This window comes from Perna viridis, chromosome 5 (assembly GCF_037379345.1).
Source record: "Perna viridis isolate PV_CMFRI_1.1 ecotype Kerala chromosome 5, ASM3737934v1, whole genome shotgun sequence".
In the NCBI taxonomy this organism is placed as follows: Eukaryota; Metazoa; Mollusca; class Bivalvia; order Mytilida; family Mytilidae; genus Perna; species Perna viridis.
In genome coordinates, this window is record NC_142449.1 from 47,077,947 (window position 1) to 47,099,494 (window position 21,548).

A 21,548-nucleotide genomic window follows, 5' to 3' on the forward strand; every position below is an offset into this window, starting at 1 on the left:
CACTGGTTGGAGGTTAATTGGTGTGTATACACGTCAGGCAACCAGGGGTCATTTAACAGTATAATCTTTATTATCTTTTAACTGTCAATTAATGTGACCTGTACCCAAGTCAAAACAACATAGGGTTGAAATTATTAGACTTTGTTGATAGGTAGTTTATGAAAACAATACAAATAATTAATTACCATCAATAGCCATTTGTTCTTTAATACACATTCTTTCAAAACCGTGAACATTTTTTTGTCAGCAGTACCGTTTGTAAAATAAAAGCATTTACAAATGATGCAAGCTTTGAAATGTAATAAAAAGCCAAAAGTTTACAAGGTGTAGGGTTATAGAACACATTAATGGAAACAGAATCTTAGAATGCATTGCTATTTTTCACAAAACCGGCAACCCCCCTTTTTTTTTCTTGTCCCAGTGGTAGCCGGTTTGGATAAGTTTCACCGTACCATGAAAACATCCAAGAAAAAAACCTGTTTTTTTTTTTCACAAGACAGGATACTAAGTTAATAATATAACCTGAAATAACTATTTTTTGTTTCTTTATTAAATCAAATATAGAAACATAGGTAATGTTATCATGAAGGGATTTCTGTGGACTACATACTGTAAAAGTACTTTTAATTCATGGGTACCAATTTTCGTGGTTTAGAGAAAAATTATCACTTCGTAGATTCTTAAATTCATGGATTTGACAGCTCTATCATACAAACTAATGGAAAAGTTCCTTCTCATTTGGTATCAATTTTTGTGGTTTAGGGAGAATTATCAGTTCATAGATTCTTGAATTTGTGGATTTGACAACTCTAACATACAAACTAATGGAAAATTTCGTGGTTTACTAAACCTATGAAAACCACAAAAATTGTTACCCAAGGAACAATAGTACTTTCATAGTATAAATGTACTATGGACAATTAAATGAATTCTACATGGGAGCTTCATACCTGAACTAAATGATTCTTTTGAATAACTAAGTCACATAACAAGATTTGTAAGGTTTTATCTTTTACTTGGTACATACCTCCATAGCAGCCTCATTTTCCCGTAATGCCAACAACATGACAGGCCCCAACATTTTGACTAGAGCCAAAAGGAACTTTTTCCTTCTCCCACAACATCGTATCAATGTCTTCAACTGGAAGCAATAACATATACAGTCTATACAGATCTATTCAACAGACCTGGGCTTTAAACTGCCAACACTACATAGTACATATAGATGAACGGACAAACATCATGATTACCATTTTCCTTTGCAAGATGTGGGACAAAATAATTAATTAGTATTTCAAGTGTTACTTAGTCATCTTTTTTATATGATTTCCCAGTTACACTGAAAAAAAAATGCTTCACAAGGTACCACTTGATATGATGGCAAAGGTCAAACTTTAAACAGTTGATAATCCGAGTCTCCCTTTAGAGGTATGGCACCTCGTAATGCAATTTCAAAGAGATCCATTCACTAGTGGTCACATTATTGTCTGGACATAAGGAAAATACCTGTTTCTGGCTCCCTTTTTTTGGCACTTAATTTCTAAAATGTTCTACTCTAAACACATAAAATCAACCCCAATATGACCATTGTGGTATATAATATTATGACATCATAGACATTCTTATGCTTTTATTAGAGTAACATAGTTAAATTTTATGAAATGCTTGTTTTTGGTCTCTTTTTGGCCCCTAATTTAAAAGGTTAAGGTCACTACCAGGCATTCTTTAGTGGTTTGGAATCTTGTTATACAATTTTGTAAATTCAAGTTTTTGCACCAAAACCAACACAGCACCATAATACAATAGCATATTTTTTTCCAGTCAAACAAATACTGAAACACTAAAAGCCAGCTCGCAAATAAAATACACCCTCAATGTTTCAAATGACCTGTAATTAAAAGTATGTCAAACTTAAGTTGGATAATCTCCCCTTATTGACATAAATAATTCAAATGTTTTTCATCCTTAAGATTTCATGATAATCCATGAAGTAGTTAAGGAGAAGTTATACTTACAAAACATGTACAAACAAACTAAAAAAATTAACAGACAGACAAACGAGGAGATTTGAGTATACTTCTTCTGAAATGAATGAATACCAAATAGTAATCACACACAACAGAAAGGAAGCACATACCATAACACCCCAAAGGTCACCTTCGTCATCACAGCCAATACTTCCAGGAATATAGAGGTGGAACCAGCCCTCCTTACCCTCTCTGATACCTAAGATCGTAGAGTGAACATCACAATGTTCATCTCCAGCGATGTTTCTCATTACATCTTTCATTTTTCTGAGAAAAAAAAAAAAAAAATCTTGGTAATTTTTCATTACACAAATAAAGAACATAAAATCATAATTTCTGTGAAAAAGGGAGATAATTTGGAAACATTAATGTAGAGGTTTACCTAAGAGAATTACGCAGAAGATGGTAAGCCTACACAATTTGTTAACTTAGGACCCTTACCCTACCTGTGCACCTGGTTCATGCTCCCATTTGCTCATTTACTTTTGTTACTTTGCAGGTATTATTTGGGTTATTTTGTGTTCTTTGTTGTGTATGTCTGTTTTTCCAAGTCTGGTCTTTGTCCCTGGATTACATTCTTTTGATAATAAACAAAACTCATGAATTCAAGGCCATAAAAAAAAGAACCAGTCCCATTTATGAGCAATCACTTCAGGAAATTGATCAAAACCTGATTAATTTTCTATATGCGTTGTAGTTTTCAACATGCTGGGCCTATCCTCTTTTTAGAATGTCTTTTATACCATGAGCTAATTGGCTACAACTATACTATAGAGATCAATGCTTAGATCATTAACCATCACCTATAACCTATAAATAGCAACAATCCGTTTAATACAAATATGAATACATTTGATCTGGTATCATATATGAAATAAAAGGATAATCATAACTAGAGGCTCCCAGGAGCCTGAATCATTCACCTGGATCATATAAAATATAAAATATTCATAAAATTCAAATTCATTCAGCAGGTTTCAAATTTTGTTTTGAATAAATACATCCTAAGTTTTTATATCAATAAAATTGCAACATGGTTTTATTAAAGTAAAAAGGACATTACTTACGATGTGAAAATCTCATCAACAATTGCGCTGCAAAAAAAAAGACAAGTTATTAAAATAATAATTGATTCTAAAACTAAACTCTTTTGAACAATTTCCTCCATGAGTATAAGAATTTACAACTGCATTACAATGCAAAAAGGGAAAATATTCTCCTACATGTATAAGAAATTGAATTTTTGACATCTTTAACATCAGTTAAAATGATTTACTAGTGGAGTCCGAGTTGCTCATTTGCTTTTGTTACATTGTATGTATGATTTTAGTTACTTTGTGTTCTTTGTTGTGTGTGTCTGTTTTCCACGTCTGGTCTTTGTCCCTGGATTACATTCTTTTGATTACCGATATAACCTTGGTACCCTTGATTACTCTTACTACAAAATATAATAACTGCATATGACCTTGTCTTAGTAGTGTATCTATCTTGGTGAAAAACAGTCATTCACAGAAAAATAAAAAAACTTCAAATAAATGTGCCTTAGTATTTACTTCAAACCTAAAATCTTGCAGCTTTTCAGAAATTAGTTCTCTCCAAAATTTTGACTTCTCAACTCTTTACACTACATTGCCAGATGATAAATTGAGGTCTCGTTCAAAAAGACTTATTTGTGATTCTTTTGCTGTTTCAAAAAATTATGTTGTTTCTGGTTACAAATCCACATATTTTTCTAAAACATCACAGAACAGCAAAGGGTGCTACACAGAAAAATAGGTTTGGGATATGCTAGATTTCCTCACTGATAACATATTTGTCACATTTGGAAGAGCTACTTTTCAAAAACAAGTTGGCATTCCAATGGGCACTAACTGTGCTCTTCTCCTAGTTGATTTGTGTCTGTATTCACACAAGACTTCAGAATGTCATAAAGAATAAAAATATAAAAGATGCTAAATCTTTTAACTTTACATACAGATATATTGATGATGTATTGTCCATCAACTACCCATCTTTTGGTAAATGGTTACCTTCAATATATCCACCAGTGCTCGAAATAAAGGAGACTACAGAAACAGCTTGTTCTGCATCTTATTTGGACCTACATCTTAAATTTGGCAACAGTGGTCATCTTAGCACTAACATATATGATAAATGAGATGACTTTAACTTTAATATCATAAATTTTCCTTACCTATGCAGCAATATACCGTCATCTCCTGCATATGGTGTTTATATTTCACAATTGATTTGTTACGCTAGAGCAAGTACTAACTACTCTGATTTCCTTAAATGCCATAAATATCTGCGTAACAGACTCTTGAATAAGGAGTATGAGAAAATGCATCTCAAAAGGTCTCTATCAAATTATTTTTTTAGAAATCAGGCCTTGGTTGAAAAATACTCAATTTCTTCTAAAATAATGAGAAATGTATTTTGTAAACAGTTTTTTCTGCTGATGTGACTGTTGATTAACCAATTATGACACAATAGCATGCAAATGCTATTTAATCACCAATGGTATATTCACGCCCCTATGGAAGAGGGAGGTTTAGTGCACTGTAAAACAAATTTAACCCACCATTTTGTTTGAAATGCCTGTACCAAATCAGGACCATTGTGGTACCAGCTGCTCCAGTCGTGTAATATCTATTTGTTCCAGATTTATTTTGGACTTGAGTTGATTATGGATTAGTGTTTAGTAATTTCATTTTTACCTTATTTGCCAGGTATTGTCACCACAACAGCTTTCTTCCATGTCCTATAAGCACGTTCTTTAAATTCTACAGATTATTTGAAATAAAAACCACCATGGCACATTTGTCATGTAAAATTTGCATTTTATAAAATATTGTAAATATTATTGTTTTGTGCAAAACAACCCAAGACTGACATAACATGCAATCTTGATATATCAGTTTTTATCCAAATTATGCAATGCACTGTTTAACTTACTCATTTGGAAAAGGAATAGGCTGAAGTAAGCTTCCAAGAATATGCCGCCAATCTTCATATGATGACCTGCAAAAACAAAAGCACTAAGTAATTGCAAACAACACATATTTTTTAATTAAACTTTGACTTGATACAAGTATCATTTACAGTAGACTGGTACCTATAAATTAAAGTATGAGCACAATGTTTCTTTCAGCATACCATTATTTTGTTCAAACTTAATCTAATTCTTATTGAAAGTAAGTATTCTGGCATCACAAAAATTTGTCATTTTTTTCAACAATAAACAATTTACCTTCAAAACATTAAAATGCTTTGGCAGGGTCAGCTTGATATGATTACAGACTGTAACAGAGGTTTAACCCTGTACATCATTCAAGCTTGATATAGCTCTGAATATAGATTGTACCATAATTAAACATTTTACACAAGATAATAATTTGACTAGAACTAAAGTGGGCCCTTTTGGCTCCTAACTCCTAAATAGTTCAAGTCATGACCTGAAAAAAATCAATATTTAAGTGGCCTGGCACTTTGTGGTACAATTTCATAAATATATAATGAGAATAGGTATGGTGAATATGTAAAAGAGACAACAACCCCGCTTGGATGAAAATGTCAGCCCAAGGCCAGCCACTGGTCTTCAGTGAACAACTAGGAAATCCTTACACCATAGGGCAGGCTGCAGCTGGCCCCAAAACATCATTATAAATAGGTACAACCAATGATTTGTCCCTATATACTCAAGTATCATAAACAAAACAAGACATACAGAGGTCCAAAATTCTTCATTTGCGAATGGGACAGGTGCAAAAAAAGTGGCCCAGTTTGGCATGATCACAACCCTCCCCATTTAAAATCTGGCCACTGTGGAAAAAATATACATACACTTATTATTCAAGACAATAACAATGACAATGCAGCATGATACCATTTTATAACCACATTTTTTTTCCTGTGCTCCAAACTGATATACTGATAATGCTACAACGTAGTACTATACGGTTAGGTCACATCTGAAAATTTGGTCTCATTTTGTTGAAATAAAGCTGTTTTGAGGCAGTCCACACAGAAGTTTCTAGTGTTTTTTTTTTTGGTAAAAAGTACATACTTTACTAACTCATAGTGTGGAGTTTTAAGTTATTTATCAGTAATTTAGTGATTTTTGTGATAAAATCCAATAGCCATGGTAACATACTGAAAAATATATTAATGAGTTTCAGTACATATCAGGGGTGCCTTTCCAAAACTAACAGTCAAAGACTATGCTTTATACAATATCAGGCACTTTGACACTAGCACAGGATGAAAGCATTTATGGAGGAGGTGGAAAAAGGGTAAAAATAATAACACACTTTTCAATTCATTTTCTCACAATTTTAGTCCTAAAGTTTGTGTGAAATAAGGTTTTCTGAAAATCAGCCAGCTGATGGTTATATAACCTAATATGGCAGGGGACTGAAACCTTCCATATTTCGTTCTTCATTTAACTATCTGCACTCAGAGTTTCATAAGTTTTATAAGTCCTATATACAAGATCATATCATTATTTTGTGAAAAAACATTCCCCCAAGATTATTGAAAAAAAAAAAAAACACTTTTGTTCTTAGTTTATTGAAAGTATTATCTGATGACAGCAATCAGTGAATTCAATCCTGCTTTGTTTAAATCATCAGGAAATACATGAGAGTTGATTACTTTTAAAAGTACAAAACATTGTTGAATTAAAGGTCTTCAAGTACATGTACATCCAGCAACCAATACATCAGATAAGTCACTGTTAACATACGGCTTTATTGTGTACTATTGACAACAACTGTAACAAGACATGTCATTGAGAGAATTTATTGAAAAGAATGCTTGCTGCCATAATATCAAAAGAGTTGCTGAATCAAAGTTCAAGTCAAAATGTGGGATTAGTTGGAACCTGGTGGGATCTTGAAGTTTACAAACATTTTTTCTACATTGATCCCTATGCTAGCAAGTACCTAGTCAAAACAATAAATTGCATCAAGGGTAGAATATTTCCAAAATGACAATGAGACATCTTCTTAGATACACAAATGATAGGAGTGACTAATCAAGTCCTATTGATAAGGCAATATGCATCACTAAGGTCTTTTTGGTGTGACTATGCGTCAAATTCAACATTTAAATTGATTGATTGATTGATTGTTGGGATTTAATGCCTAAGCAGCAATGTTTCAGCTATATTCAGGCGTTGAACATGAAATGGATGATACAATGAACATGAAATGATGATGAGTGAAAAATGGGATGGGACACAAGGACAATGGGGTCGACACATTTTGATTGCCACTGGAAAAAGGGAGAGGTGGGTAGTGTCGGTCAATCACATATTACGTGTAGATTACAATTCTGGATTTTACATTGCATCATCAACTAGAAAAAAATTTGCCAAAGCACAAGGATACCTCCTGTTACTAAGTGACCAAAAGTAAACAAAACTATCAAATTGGAAGTTGATGTTGCATTAGTTGGAAATTGAAAACTTAGAAAAAGTTGTGAAGAAGACAAATGGAAGAACAGACAGACAGACACAATGATAACTATATACCATAAAATCAATCATTACTTCTTCAACTTTACTCCATCCCATGATTGGGTTTCATCATGATTTAACCATGTTCTCCTTTTCACACAACATACATATATAGATTCATGTGTTAATTATTACCAGCTGTGAACAATTTAACTTAAATAAACTTTCATAAGCTCTTCAAAGAAAACCTTCCTTGGAGTGTTTCATTTTTTCATTTTGTAAACACAAGGAAATATCAGATGTAAACGTTGCCTGTACACAAGGTCACCCTGAATATACATTTGGGCTAAGTACACTTCAATCAGGAAATAAATACGAGTGCAAAGCTCTCTGAAACCTACAAGTATTACACAAACTAATGAAAATTGTCAGAAATATATACAAAACAACCATAGCATTCAACAATCTTAAAATTTGTAACCAACACTATCTCCAGCTAATATATCCAGGTGTTATGTTTAGTTTTGCAGGTACATGTACACTTTGCAGGAGGTATACTGTTATCATAGGATTCATCCATCTTTTATTCTGATCATTTGACGTTAATTTTTTCATTACAGTTTTTCCTGCAACTTAACTTGGCGTGGCTGCTTAATTTAACTGAAGCCTTACATAGGTTTACATTTTTAACATGCTTACAAGCTATAGCAAATTTTTTTTTCATTATTTTTTTCAAGTAAAATATGAGCCTTCTCATTTACAATTTCTGGAGGCACAACTGTGAAAGTTTCATTAAATTCAATCAGGTAGTGTAGGAGGGATAACCTATATGATAAGGGTCACTATCTGTGTAACTGTTTAAGTAAGGCCGGAAGAAAAAACAGATGTAAGGAAGTAAGGGCAGAAGGACAAAACCCCTATCTTTATATACCCCAACTTAGCAACCATTAGGGATAATGAAAGCTAGAAAGTTCTGAATAGTATAACTTACATTGTGGTCAACATGCCGACATAAAGTATCAGACGTTTTTCCCATTCTTGCTGATCAAATGATGCACTCAGTGTATTGTTCTGCATGGCTCTGAAAAAGGTAAAATAAAAAGTTCATCAATATTCATGAATTTCGAAAGCAACCAGGTTGTAACATAAATAACTGAAACTTTTAATACTTCAGAGGCAGAACTTTTGATGATATCTAAACTAACTGAAATTTTTTTTTTTTTTTTAGTTTTTGAAGGGGGCAATTTAAATGTACTTATATATCTCCCTGTCTACAGGCCAGGTGAAACAACAAGTGCATTCAAATAATGCTTTCCTAGTCCAATAAGACTTCTTTATATTAGATACAGCTGAACCTGTATTCCAAAACACTTCAGATGGTTAAATAGCAATGACAGGGGAATTCTAGCAAGTATATTCAGTACATTTTAGGTAAAAGTACTGAAATTTTCTATACAAGTTATGTTTACTTGACTGACTGGATTTTGCCTTTCAACTTTCATCAGGAAATGTTGACATTTGTTGTGTAACATTTTGAATAATTCTAGGCTTGATTTAACAAAATTGTAAAAATTGTTATTTTCTTTTTTTGTATTCAGTTTTTTTCCTCAAAATCTTTAATAAGTTTTAAGTGATTAGACTGGTCTTATTACAAGATAAGAGGAAATCAAGGAATTCTCAATTCTTTTTCAGAAAACATGTAATGGTTACATACAATATTTAACATCTTAAAGAGGCAAAGAAAATGATTTAAACATTAAGATAACTTGTAAAATCCATGCAACATCACTGAAGCTTAAACAGAAGTTCTCCTTTTCCTGACTAAATTTTTGTTTCGTTCAGACAGTTGTGAAGTTTACACAGGTTTTACAAGCATTTGATCTGATGTCATAAAAGCAAGAATGTGTCTTATTCAGACAGTTGTTGGGTTTACATAACTTATAAAAGCATTTGATCTGATACCATAGAAGTAAGAATGTGTCTGATTTAGACAGATTTTCATTTTATTCAGAAATCTCGTAAAACAAAAATCGCTGTATTTTCTTAAACATGTCCACTGTGAACTAGTGGAAAATGTAAAATTCTCATTTCCTGTAGTGTACTCTGCTATTAACTTAATTACTATTAACCAAGATAAATCAATACACTGAGCCTTGTATGCATGTCTTCCTACAAGTCATTTAGAGTATAACTCTTTAGGGACAATTTGTATGTGACATATAAAACAACAACATTGGAAATCAATTGATGTCATTATTTTTTATCAACAAAAACAGTTTACATAATATAAAGTTAATTTAATTAAAAAGTGATTAATATCTAAATTGAATAATTTTAAGTCTAGTTTAGCTCAGTATTTGTTTTGGAATTCTATATTATTTTATTCATTAGTTGTAACTTCGATGATGTTTTGTTAATTTTTTTTAATGCACTTCTTTATTCTTCATAAAATGATCAGACTGAGTACATTCACTGGTACATACACATAGCTTTACTGGAGTTAAATATCAAAGTAGAATAGATAATATCTAAAAAAAGAAAATTCAACAATAAACAAAACTGTGGCACAACACATATTCTAAAATAAAACTAAACACATTTGTATATTCATAAAAATAGATGAATGAAGACTTTATTTGCCAAATTTAGAAATTCTATATTGAGTAAAGATGGGTCAGCTCAATTATTTATTACACTATTTAACTAACAAGGTTCAAAAAGATTCAAATTTTGTTTTCTTGAGGAAGTGATTCATAGCTTTAGTTTTCATACAACTACTACAGGGTAGTCCATCACCAGAAATAAAACTTCTTAAGTCTATAGACTCACATTCCAAGGTCCAGTTATTACTCAGTTTTAACTTCTCTATGCAAATTATCACTTGACTAGATAATTGAAATACACAGACAGACAGACTTACATTTTTTTATCCTCAAACGAGCTGTAGACAGCTGCAAGGCATACAGCCACTAAGTTGGGTAACACTCGTGGATGTGGACAAACTATGGCTGGACCATGCATGCTGTAATTATAAACATAGACAGTTAGTTTGCTTGACAACGAAATCAAGTTTTTGTCCCAAGTATTTGTAAGAATCCCTGTAATAATTAGTGACACATCTATGATATATACAATTTTACCAATGGGTGAGCCCTGTCTCCCGTCTTATTTGGATAAGGTACATGTAAGAAAACAAACTTGCTTGCAAAAAGGAGGAAAAATTTATTGATCACCCTTTGGAATTATTAGAAACATGACCACTCTATAATATTTTAAATACCTCAGGACAGCCTCTGGCCTCGTTTTTGTAAAATGTAAGGCTATATGTTTTGTGTCTACACTTATGCTGCATCATTTTCGTTTTTTTTTTTTTTTATTTGTACATTATTTTCTATTGCAAATGACCACAATCAATTTGTTTGGGGAAATTAGGTGCTTTATGTGCATGTACATATGAGAAATTATTTCATCTTTTTTACTCCAGCAAATGGATATGCATTTGCAGTTTCTTTGTTATTATATGGAAAATCTTATCTTTAGTTTTCATGAATTCAACAACTTCAGTAATTCTCGTATTCTACATTTTAAGAACAGTGTTCACCAACATGATCCTCGCCAAAAAAAATGACTGCACAAAAAGTATCGGGCAGCACTGGCTATCAATCTTTCCTAGTGCATTTTAGTTCCTTTTCTCCAACATAATGTTATATTGCTTCAATGGTGGAAGGAGATTAAATCCAAATTTCGTGCAAAAAGCAAGGTCACAAATCAACCTCAACATCGCCAAACAATGCACATAAACATAAGTGTGATTTGTCTTTACGTGTCAGTATCTGTAAGAATCTGGCAGTGAGTGAAACATGATATGGGAAAAAAACACAATTTTGAAAGTTTAATTTGACCTTTTCAACCATCAGAATCAACCAAACAAAATTCTCCATATCATGCTGGTAAACTGAGTTAAAATAACATTAAAATGCACGGAAAATGAACATTTCAAGGGCAGATAACTTTGTCAAAAACCTCATTTTCCTAACATTCTACTGAAAATTTCTGAGTGAAACCAGTGCTGCAGAGATCAAGTAGAGGTCTTTTCAAATAAAGAAAGCTCCCTTGAGTGAAATCATACTGTAAGATCAATGTGTTTTCTGATTATTTCCATTTCACTAGATTGTTAATTTTTTTTAATTTATTACACTGCTTATCTATAGAATAATGGAAAAAAGAAGAAAATGTACTGACTAATTCAGACAATCTAAAGAATCCTATCTATGTAAAGGGTCCTAGAGACTTCAAGTGATATTGACAATTGTCAACATAACAATTATAAAAAAACAGGATGTTATAAGTCCAATTTTCCTGTTAAAATGTCTCATTTCATGTTATCCCCATTATTTTTTTTCTACAAAATTAATTTGCATCACAACATGAGTGAGTCACCTTATCCTCATTTCAGGAGAAGTAAAATGCAGATAAAAACCAAATAGAAATTTCACATCAAAACCTGTCTGATCCAGCACCTGTGTACTTCAGAATACAGATCTAACTTCGTAGTTTTTATTATCTTTTTTTTAATTTCAATGATAATCAAATTTTGTACATATTCAAGTGCATACGATTATCATATACTGCTCAATACATATAATAATGATATAAATTGATTATGTAAATATCGAGTTCAAACATATGATTATCATATGTTGGTGGAAAACATATGTTCATAGGATAATCATATGTAGGCTGAAATATACGATAAATATTAACTAGAAATCATTGAGATGGAATCCATGTCTGTGGGCCCCATCATGGCAACTAAGTCATACTTATATGAAATGGATTTGAGAAAAGCTTACTAACTAAAAATTTTCTGATTTTCTTTATGCCACATTCATGTTCAATAAAAATATTTTCAGCAATGTATGGAAGAAGTATGGAATCAAATATAAATATGGAATCATAGTGGGCCCTAAAAAACTGAATCATATAATAATCGTATGTAAACTGAAACATATGATAATCATATGTAAATTGAAACATATGATAATCATATGTAAACTGAAAAATATGCTCAATTTTATAATTTTAAGTTTTCGGCTGTGTATAATCCAACACTCTATCCAATCAATCATACAAAATTTCTAGTCCATATGAGAGTTTAGGCTATACAGGTTCCAGTGCAATATTAGTTGTGGAAGAATTTCACCAATCATTATGTCACATTCTACATTTTTGATAAGGTGATTATCATGTATGTAAACATATCAAAGATCACGTAGTCATCAACAGCTAATCAGTGCCAGTATCAGGCAGTTATTGAAACATAGGGTTAACAAAAACACACCAGATGGGCTGCCTTTCAAATTGTTATTACATTTTGCCTATTTCTTATGAAAAGTTACAATTAAACAAGCAAAAAGGTTATAGTAAAGTGTCAATGACAGAAAATTATCTCTTTATTTGGTATTTACAAAAATTAAGGTTGTTGAGCAATAATATCAAAAATAAGATCACAAATGCCACAAACACAAACACAACGATTTAATGAACACGCAGAAAGAGTTGAATTTCATGCATACTCAGCACAAGAGTTAATATTTTTTTTCTAATTACACCTTATACAAGAAAGGTTTAATTATAATTATATTCACGTCTTCACATTCCATTTTAGAATACGAAGTACAATTTAAGATTTCATTTCATTGCATTATTAAGTTAACCAAACCTTTTGTAAAAAAAATCCAACTGCAAAACTGGAGCACTGACATCTACCATGTAGAAATAAGGGTTAGCCATAAATATTACGGGCAAACAAGTAAAAATTTGAAGAAGTATTTTACTTCTATAAATACTTAAGGATCATCATCTATATTATGATATAAGATAATGTTTTTATGAAGATTATAAAAGGTTTGGGAAAGAAATATACATTGTATAATAGTGTTTATGAAGATTATGTAATGTTTGGGAAAAAAATCATAATTGTATTTAAGAAAACTATATAAGGTTTGAGCAAGAGATCTAGACATTACCATCGGATAAAATTCTGCACCACATTGAATCCATCATTTTGACAGTTCAAGGCGAGTATGTATTCCTGGACAAAACCTCTCATTCTTGGAAACTTTCCAAAATCCTGGAAAACATTAATAACTATTAGGATATAAGGCATAGGTTCATCTTTTTCAAAATAATTATACCTTTAATTTAAAACTGCTTTGGTACAACTTCAGTTAGGTACAAGCATATCTTCTACTGGAGTGTCTGCCAGGTGATGCTATAATTTGATTGATCAGCTTATCCCTGCACTAGTAAATTTTTGTAGGGTGTTGATTGATTGTCTCGGAGTACACATTTGCAAGGCCATTTATCTTGGTTTAAGTAACCACTTCACAGTGGAACATCACATGCTATCTAGTACTAACACAATGTCCATTTCAAATATATCAGGAGATTCATGTCTCTTGTTTAGAAAAATGCTTGCAATATTTCTGGCAACACCAGAAATGAAATTTCAAAAGACCTTTACTGAATCTCCCATTACTCTTTGTCTCTATGTGTAAGCATAGTTATCCCCAATATATGCAAATTAACTTACGGGGTGTCATTTAGTTGAGCCAAAATGGTGTCTAAGTCAAAGAGTAATCAATAGAACCACCATTCTAACCAAATGTAATCCAGGGACAAAGACCAGACATGGAAAACAGACACACACAACAAAGAACATAAAGTAACTAAAATCATACATACAAAGTAACAAAAGTAAATGAGCAACTCAGACTCCACTAAAAACTGTGAGCAAAAAAGTCAAGCCCAGGGTACATGAAAGCAGAAAGGAAAACTATGATATTGAACAAATCAGTTTTCATGGTTCAGATGGATACACCATAAAACTTCTGTAGTGATTACTTCAATCTTGTAGCAACATAACCCTGTTCAAGACGCCTAATTGTAAGTACTCTAGCGCTTTTCAAAAAGTCTGCATAGTTACAGCAAGCTCTGGCATAACGTATGAGTTGTGATATGAAAACACCATACGCAGGTGCTAAGTCATAAAATTCTCAAAATCCAGTATTTAAAGTAGCTGTAGGATTCTACAAAAGGTACAAGTACATCCCTACATTGAATAAAAACAACTACTTGATTAATTGATTATCTCAAATTTGCAATACTAACAAAATAATGCAAAAAAAAAAAAAAAAAAAAAAAAAATCACTTTGACATTGCCTCATTTTGGTCCTATGAGTGTAAACTAGATTTAATTGGACTAATATTGAGGATAAGTTTGTTACATATGTTCAAATCCATAGAGATTTTTGAAACCTGAAGTACCCTGTACACCTTACGACATACTAGGTACTTTAGGTGAAATAAATCTCTATATCTACAGAATTTATAATATCCCCATGGTAGATCTGGGGATATGGAAGCAGATCAGGAAATGAATTGCTTTTATGAAACTGGAGTTAAAATAAGTATTTAATCATAACTATGCAGGAATTCAATATCTTTTTGAATAAGGTGTGGAATTCAAGAAAAGTCATATTGTATTCATAAATAATTTTTTCATGATGTGTACCATCACAAATGACTTGCATATCTGACTATGATCTGAACAGATCAATTAAGGAAACTAAAACAGGTAAAAAAAATTATTTGAAACACTCCTGTAGAATTTAATTTTTATTCGGGATATTCAAAAGGAATATGGTCTCATATACCCTTCACCTAAGGTTCAGGGAACATAGAATGCTGACAGCCCACATCCCCTGTGATGATCCAAATAATATATAATGTTCCCCATCTACCCAGAATTCAACACTTTATTACCCCTACCCTAAAATACACTATTCCCTCATATTTTCCAACTCTTTACTGTCTCCCACTCCCACTGTTCCCTTCATTTCTAGTCTAACGACCAATTACATGATTACAGCCAGTATCATAGTTAACTTCATCGACCTTTGATAGAGTAACCTGTTTTATTTGGTTTACTGGACAGTTAACAATAGATTTAAACTTTCTATCAGACACAGATTAAATGTCTATGGAATGACAGAAAGTTTATACACCTTGTCAATTGTCCACATAACTACAGGTAACAATCATTCAATCAAGGGAAGACCAATTCTATTCCATGAAGTTAAATATTTTACTCGCTGCAAGTATTTGTAAAAATCATGAAACATGAATAAAAGTACATTGCAGATGGCTTTCTTTCAATTCTACAGACATAACCCCCAAAAAAAGTTCCCATGTAATTTTTAAAAAGTACCATTGATACAAAAGAAGATCCAGTATAAAGCCTAAAGCAACTATCAATTTCAATACATCAAACAAAAAAAATATCATGTTGTATCATCAATTTTTTATATATTTTGATGCATTGCTGGTGATAAAAACTTATGTAAATAAAATGAATGGGCAATAAAATGTAGAAAATTAATTACCTAGCAAAAAAGATGATTATATACAATTCCTGAATCAAAGGTAAATTATTTATTTGTCTGATTTTTTGTCAAATTTTTTGGTTATTGTTCATACCTAGTATGCCCGCTAGTATGAAGTGTCTTCTTATATCACTTGTACCATATGTCGGTAATTTAATAACTATGACATCTCTGCCGAACATTTTACTTGTTGGAAGTTTATTTGGCATAAGCATATCTGTTTATATTTGGAACAATTCATGAAGGAGATTCCCCTCCTTTGACAGTCTTTTTTTGTGTAAAAGAAATATCTTTTTATATAAAAATCATGGATTTTGTAGGAGGTATGCATCAGATGCTATTTTAAATTTTGAAGAAACTAGAAAAAAATTAAGTTCATAGACTGATGCCCCTATTGATATCACCAAGAAGCTTTTACCACAGTTACCAGAAGTTGAAGTGTCACTGGCACATAAAGTTCTTAAGCTACAACTTAAATGTTCTCATGAACTAATGTAAAAAAAAACTTCATTTCTAGGCACAGACATACAAAAAATTATGTATCAGAGCTACTTTCCATTAGATTGAAAGCATAAAGTTCAGTTTTTATTATAAAATTTTTTAGTTCAATTTGCAATTTCAATTTTCTATAATTAGTTGGAACTTTTATGAGGAAAGATGTCATTAGAAACAATCTTAACTTTTTGAAGAATTAAATATGCAAAGTTAATGAAACTAAAGCACTGATAGACCAGATAATTGTGACCTTTGCTGAGGTATTTCATAAAACTGATGTCAACACCTGAAAGCATAATGGAATCTAGTAATCCCAGACTGCATTATTATTTATACTAAAGCACTGATGGACATTCAATGAACTGTTAGTCTATGGATAGTTTTATGAAATATGCAGGCTATCTTAGCTATTAATGGGATTTGTTATCAGCTGCTCAGGGCTAATTCTGTCAACAAAAACTGCTAAAATTGAGAAAAAAATGGCTGTACTACATTTGTTTAGTGAACATAGAAGAATAATAGATGATTGAGAAATTGGAAACTTTTTTTCTGTTCTATCCACAATAGGTACCAGTAGTACTAGAAATAGTAAAAGTCTGGATAATATAGTACTATTGCGTGAGGTTTTCCATATTGGCTAAGTTACTGGTCTGAGGCTAGCCATATTGGACTGAGGCGTAGCTGAAGTTCAATATTTCTAGCTGAGAACCAATAACTCAGCCACTATGGAAAACCTTACACAGTTCTACCTTTATTGACTAACTAATCTAATATGCTAGGCCAATATGGATTTTAACCAGTCCAGTATGACGTGTTGGACAAGTAAAAGCCGTATTGGACAGCTACATCCCATATTGGACGGCTAAATCCATCTTGGATGGCTATATCCCACACTTTTGTATTTTGTATTGTATTGGCAGTTTTTTATCATTGATCATATTTAGGCCAATATTCGAACATTAGACAATAATAATAGGTTATTAATTGGACAGAATGAATAACCAAAATATGATTACTAGTGCCCAAGAACACCTAGGGTTAAATCTGAATTTGTTATTGGCACAAGTGATCATATTTCAGATATTCACAATAACCAACTGATTATCCTATTTATTATATAGATTCTCTCCATTATTGCTGCAATTTCCAACATAGGTTTAAACTTTGTGAACAGCGGATTGAAATTCATGTCATGACTTGTGATTTTTTGGCAGGAGAAAGTCTGCGAGTGAAATTACAGAATTTATTTAATAGTGTGAAATATCCAATTTTTTTTACACAGGGAACATTCAGTAAATCACTGCTATCTATATAAAAAAATAATTTATTATGATTTCACTAAGGAAGATAACTTACTGTATTGTGTTTCAATATTCTTGTGACGACTGGTGTAAATAATTCTATGACAATACTGGACCGTGGACTGTTTTTACAGTGCTGAAATAGAAATGGTAATTATAGCTGATTCTTACTATTAAAAGTAATGAATGAAGTACACATATTTTTACTTTTTTTCTGGGGAGAGGTCAGCCTCCTGTTCAGTTTATGGTCAGGGTTTGTGAGGTTGATGGGGCCTCAAATTTCAATGTTCTTCATATATTTTGTTTACTTGTTAAAGGCTTGATTTTTTATTTATCAACAATATTATTTGTTTTATTCATTAGAAGCATATTTCTACAGTCGGCTGAAATCTTAATAGGACAACTGTGCCATTAATCTGTTTCTAAAATTATTGAAACCAGATTCTTTCATTTTACTTTTCCTATAATTATAAAATATTTTTGATGGTGATTGAACCAATGGAAAAACATCATTACTGTTATTTTGGATATGTAAACAGTTGTGGTGTGTTCATCATAAGTGTAAGTATTTGTAAAAATCAGGCAAAATGGGGAAAAATCAGAAAACCAGAAAAACTGATCTATAATTTCACTGAAGGATACTTTCTCATTTTGAAAAGACCACTTCTTCACTGGATTTGTAAAGGTTTTTTTTTCAATAGAATATTAGAAAAATCTAATTTTATCTGCCCTTGAAATATTTAAAATGATATGGAAAATCTTGTCTTTTTTCCTTGATTCTGATGGTGCAAATAGTAAATTCAAACTTTCAAAATGGTGTTTTTTTTTCATACAATGTTTTACCCACTGCCAGATTCTTACAGAGACTGATATTTAAAACTAACGACACATTCATCACACCATATTTTGTTCCAGGCAACAGAGCAATATTAAACATTTGCTGTGTACAAAATTAATTTACATAATGAGGCAGAGTATATTACATTGCAGAGGTACAATAGCTTTGAATAATAATCTCCATAGCTTAAATTCAAGGAATTACATGTCCATAATAAAGCACAGACATAACAATGAAATGAGGAAATATAATAACTAAGAAGAAATGTAGAACCAATTAATTTCTAATTGCAGAACAAAACAAAAACTATGGTAAAATAGATTTTATACAGGTAATGATAGGTGTAATGAGATAATGCATTAAAATTCACATAAAATTCTTAAATTGCATTGAGGCTATGAAAAAAAAAACAATGAAAAAACTGAATGATGGCATTAAAATCCAAGAAGCATGACTAAGTTAAACCTGATATATCATGTATTTATTTATTATTTATTCATTTATTAGACCAAACCTATGAGAAGTTTCATGTAAAATGAATAAAGCATGGATAAAAAATAACCACTATCAACTATCATCATAACTGTTCCCTTCACAGCACTTAACACATATATATCATCATCACTCCCACTGTTCCAATCACAGCACTCAACACATATATATCATCATCACTCCCACTGTTCCCATCACAGCACTCAACACATATATATCATCATCATTCCCACTGTTCCCATCACAGCACTCAACACATATATATCATCATCACTCCCACTGTTCCCATCACAGCACTCAACACATATATATCATCATCACTCCCACTGTTCGCATCACAGCACTCAACACATATATATCATCATCACTCCCACTGTTCCCATCACAGCACTCAACACATATATATATCATCACTCCCACTGTTCCCATCACAGCACTCAACACATATATATCATCATCACTCCCACTGTTCCCATCACAGCACTCAACACATATATATCATCATCACTCCCACTGTTCCAATCACAGCACTCAACACATATATAACATTTCATGAAATGGTTTTCATATTCCTATTATAAAAATTAATACCTAGGTTTATAACTTAATATTCATTATTTCAACCACTTGTGTCTAGCTGATGATAGTTACATAAGCAAATATTGTATCTGTATGTACTGTTTCATGTTCAATTTCAGTTTACTTTTATATTGCTTGCGTATATAGAAGCAGCTATTTTGCTGTACCAGTGTGGGTGGCTTTCAGCTGACATTTTTCATCCCTTCTTTGAAATACACACCATTTCCATTCTGGTTATATTGTCTAAATATCATCCATGATAATCAAATTCCACATAAATTTCACATGAATTTAATGTGAACATTTCATGTGAAATTCTTGTGATGGTTCAATTCACATATATTTCATGTGAACTATGTCACAAAAAATATTTCAGGGGAAAGTCATGTGAAATTATTTTACATGTGTACAGCATGTATATTTAGATACAGAAAGCTTCGTTGGACAAAATACACAACAACTGATTTGAATGATACTTCCAGAAAAAGAATCAAATTGAGCAAAATGTGATGGTGAAGGTTTAGTACTAACTTTACTAAAGAAGTCACAGATTTTCTGCATTGGGTGACGTACTTACTTTGCTAAAGAAGGCACAGATTTCCTGCATTGGGTGACATACTTACTTTACTAAAGAAGTCACAGATTTCCTGCGTTGGGTGATTGTTTTCCAGTAATGGTGCCAAGGCAACAATAATGTTTTCATGAGCAACTCTTGTGATGAAGTCAGCATTCTGCAAAAAATGCCAAATTTAATTGCAGCAAACCTTATTCACCTTGAAAAATAAGAATTATTTTAAATTTTAAAACTTTGATGTTATCGAAAATGATGTTGACATTCTTTTTTGTAACTTGTCATTTCAAACAACAGTATTCAGAAGAATCCAAAGGACTTTTTCAACAATTTTTTTAGAGGGGGTTACATGTGTTAGAAGGATGAAGTCAATTATCTGTTAGGTTTGTCAGTTCCTTAATTCATACACAATCACTGCAGTCGTAATGAAATGGACATGTTAATGTAATACAGTAAGAGAAAGAGTGAAGTTTTGATGCTTTTCATCTACAATATTATTGTCAATGCATTTCAAAATTTCTTATACAAGTTTAAAATTAAGAATATCAGTTGCAGAGCTGTCAAGATAAAAGACAGATCTGTAATTGATATTCTGCACACACAAAAATTTGAAATCAAACAGTGAAAAAAAAACTGACATAAGTTAAATATGCATGCAACTTGACAGCCCTGGAGATGGGCAGACATGCCATTAATCTCATATTGAAGAACTTCTTTTGACGTCAATGGCTGCCGACAGCCTACAAATGCTAAAATGTCAACTCGCCAGAAGTCTTGTTCAATTAGGTTTAATTATATCTAGTAACTTTCTTTGGAGTCACATAATTACTTTTTCAATAAAATTTAGACATCAGTTCAACATTGTCTTTTTCTCTATGGAACCAAGTTTTAAAGAATATAGCCTTTCCTCTAAAATATGTACAATAACATCAATTAAACAAAATACACACAGTTAAAAATACCCCAAAAATTCACCAATAATGTCAGTGAAAGGTATCTTAACCAAACCTACTTTGAACAATAGAATGTGTTAAGTTTATACAGGTGTTTTAAAAGATATGAAGGGATTTCAAAAAGTCTCTGGTTTAGATAGGTTTTCATTTTTAGGTTTTTAAACAATTTCACTGTCTAATTTCATATATAAAAACATTGCTTTCTTGATTGAAATAAAATTGAAGTTCTTCTCTTGGCATTTGTTCATTCATTTTATCATTCTTGCAGAAACAAAAAATGAACTCTCTACTAAAACTAAGCTTTCACAGAAAACATAACATCAGATATATATGATCATAGATAGATCTTTATTAAACCAATTAAAGGCCCATGATGGGTATGATCAC

The 21,548-nt window shown here is 31.7% G+C and overlaps 1 protein-coding gene across 1 annotated transcript in view; it reads right to left on the minus strand.

Moving 5' to 3' along the window:
• Positions 1 to 21,548, minus strand: part of LOC148617975 (C-Maf-inducing protein-like) — an 80,707-nt gene that overhangs the window by 15,560 nt on the left and 43,599 nt on the right. The window contains exons 6-14 of the mRNA XM_088585667.1: positions 20,261 to 20,368; positions 17,784 to 17,864; positions 13,515 to 13,618; positions 10,406 to 10,507; positions 8,477 to 8,566; positions 4,983 to 5,048; positions 3,095 to 3,121; positions 2,138 to 2,294; positions 1,028 to 1,141 (exon numbers count right to left, since the gene is read on the minus strand). Of these exons, the coding sequence (XP_088441793.1) occupies positions 1,028 to 1,141; positions 2,138 to 2,294; positions 3,095 to 3,121; positions 4,983 to 5,048; positions 8,477 to 8,566; positions 10,406 to 10,507; positions 13,515 to 13,618; positions 17,784 to 17,864; positions 20,261 to 20,368 (849 nt within the window). The remainder of the gene's footprint in view (positions 1 to 1,027; positions 1,142 to 2,137; positions 2,295 to 3,094; positions 3,122 to 4,982; positions 5,049 to 8,476; positions 8,567 to 10,405; positions 10,508 to 13,514; positions 13,619 to 17,783; positions 17,865 to 20,260; positions 20,369 to 21,548) is intronic.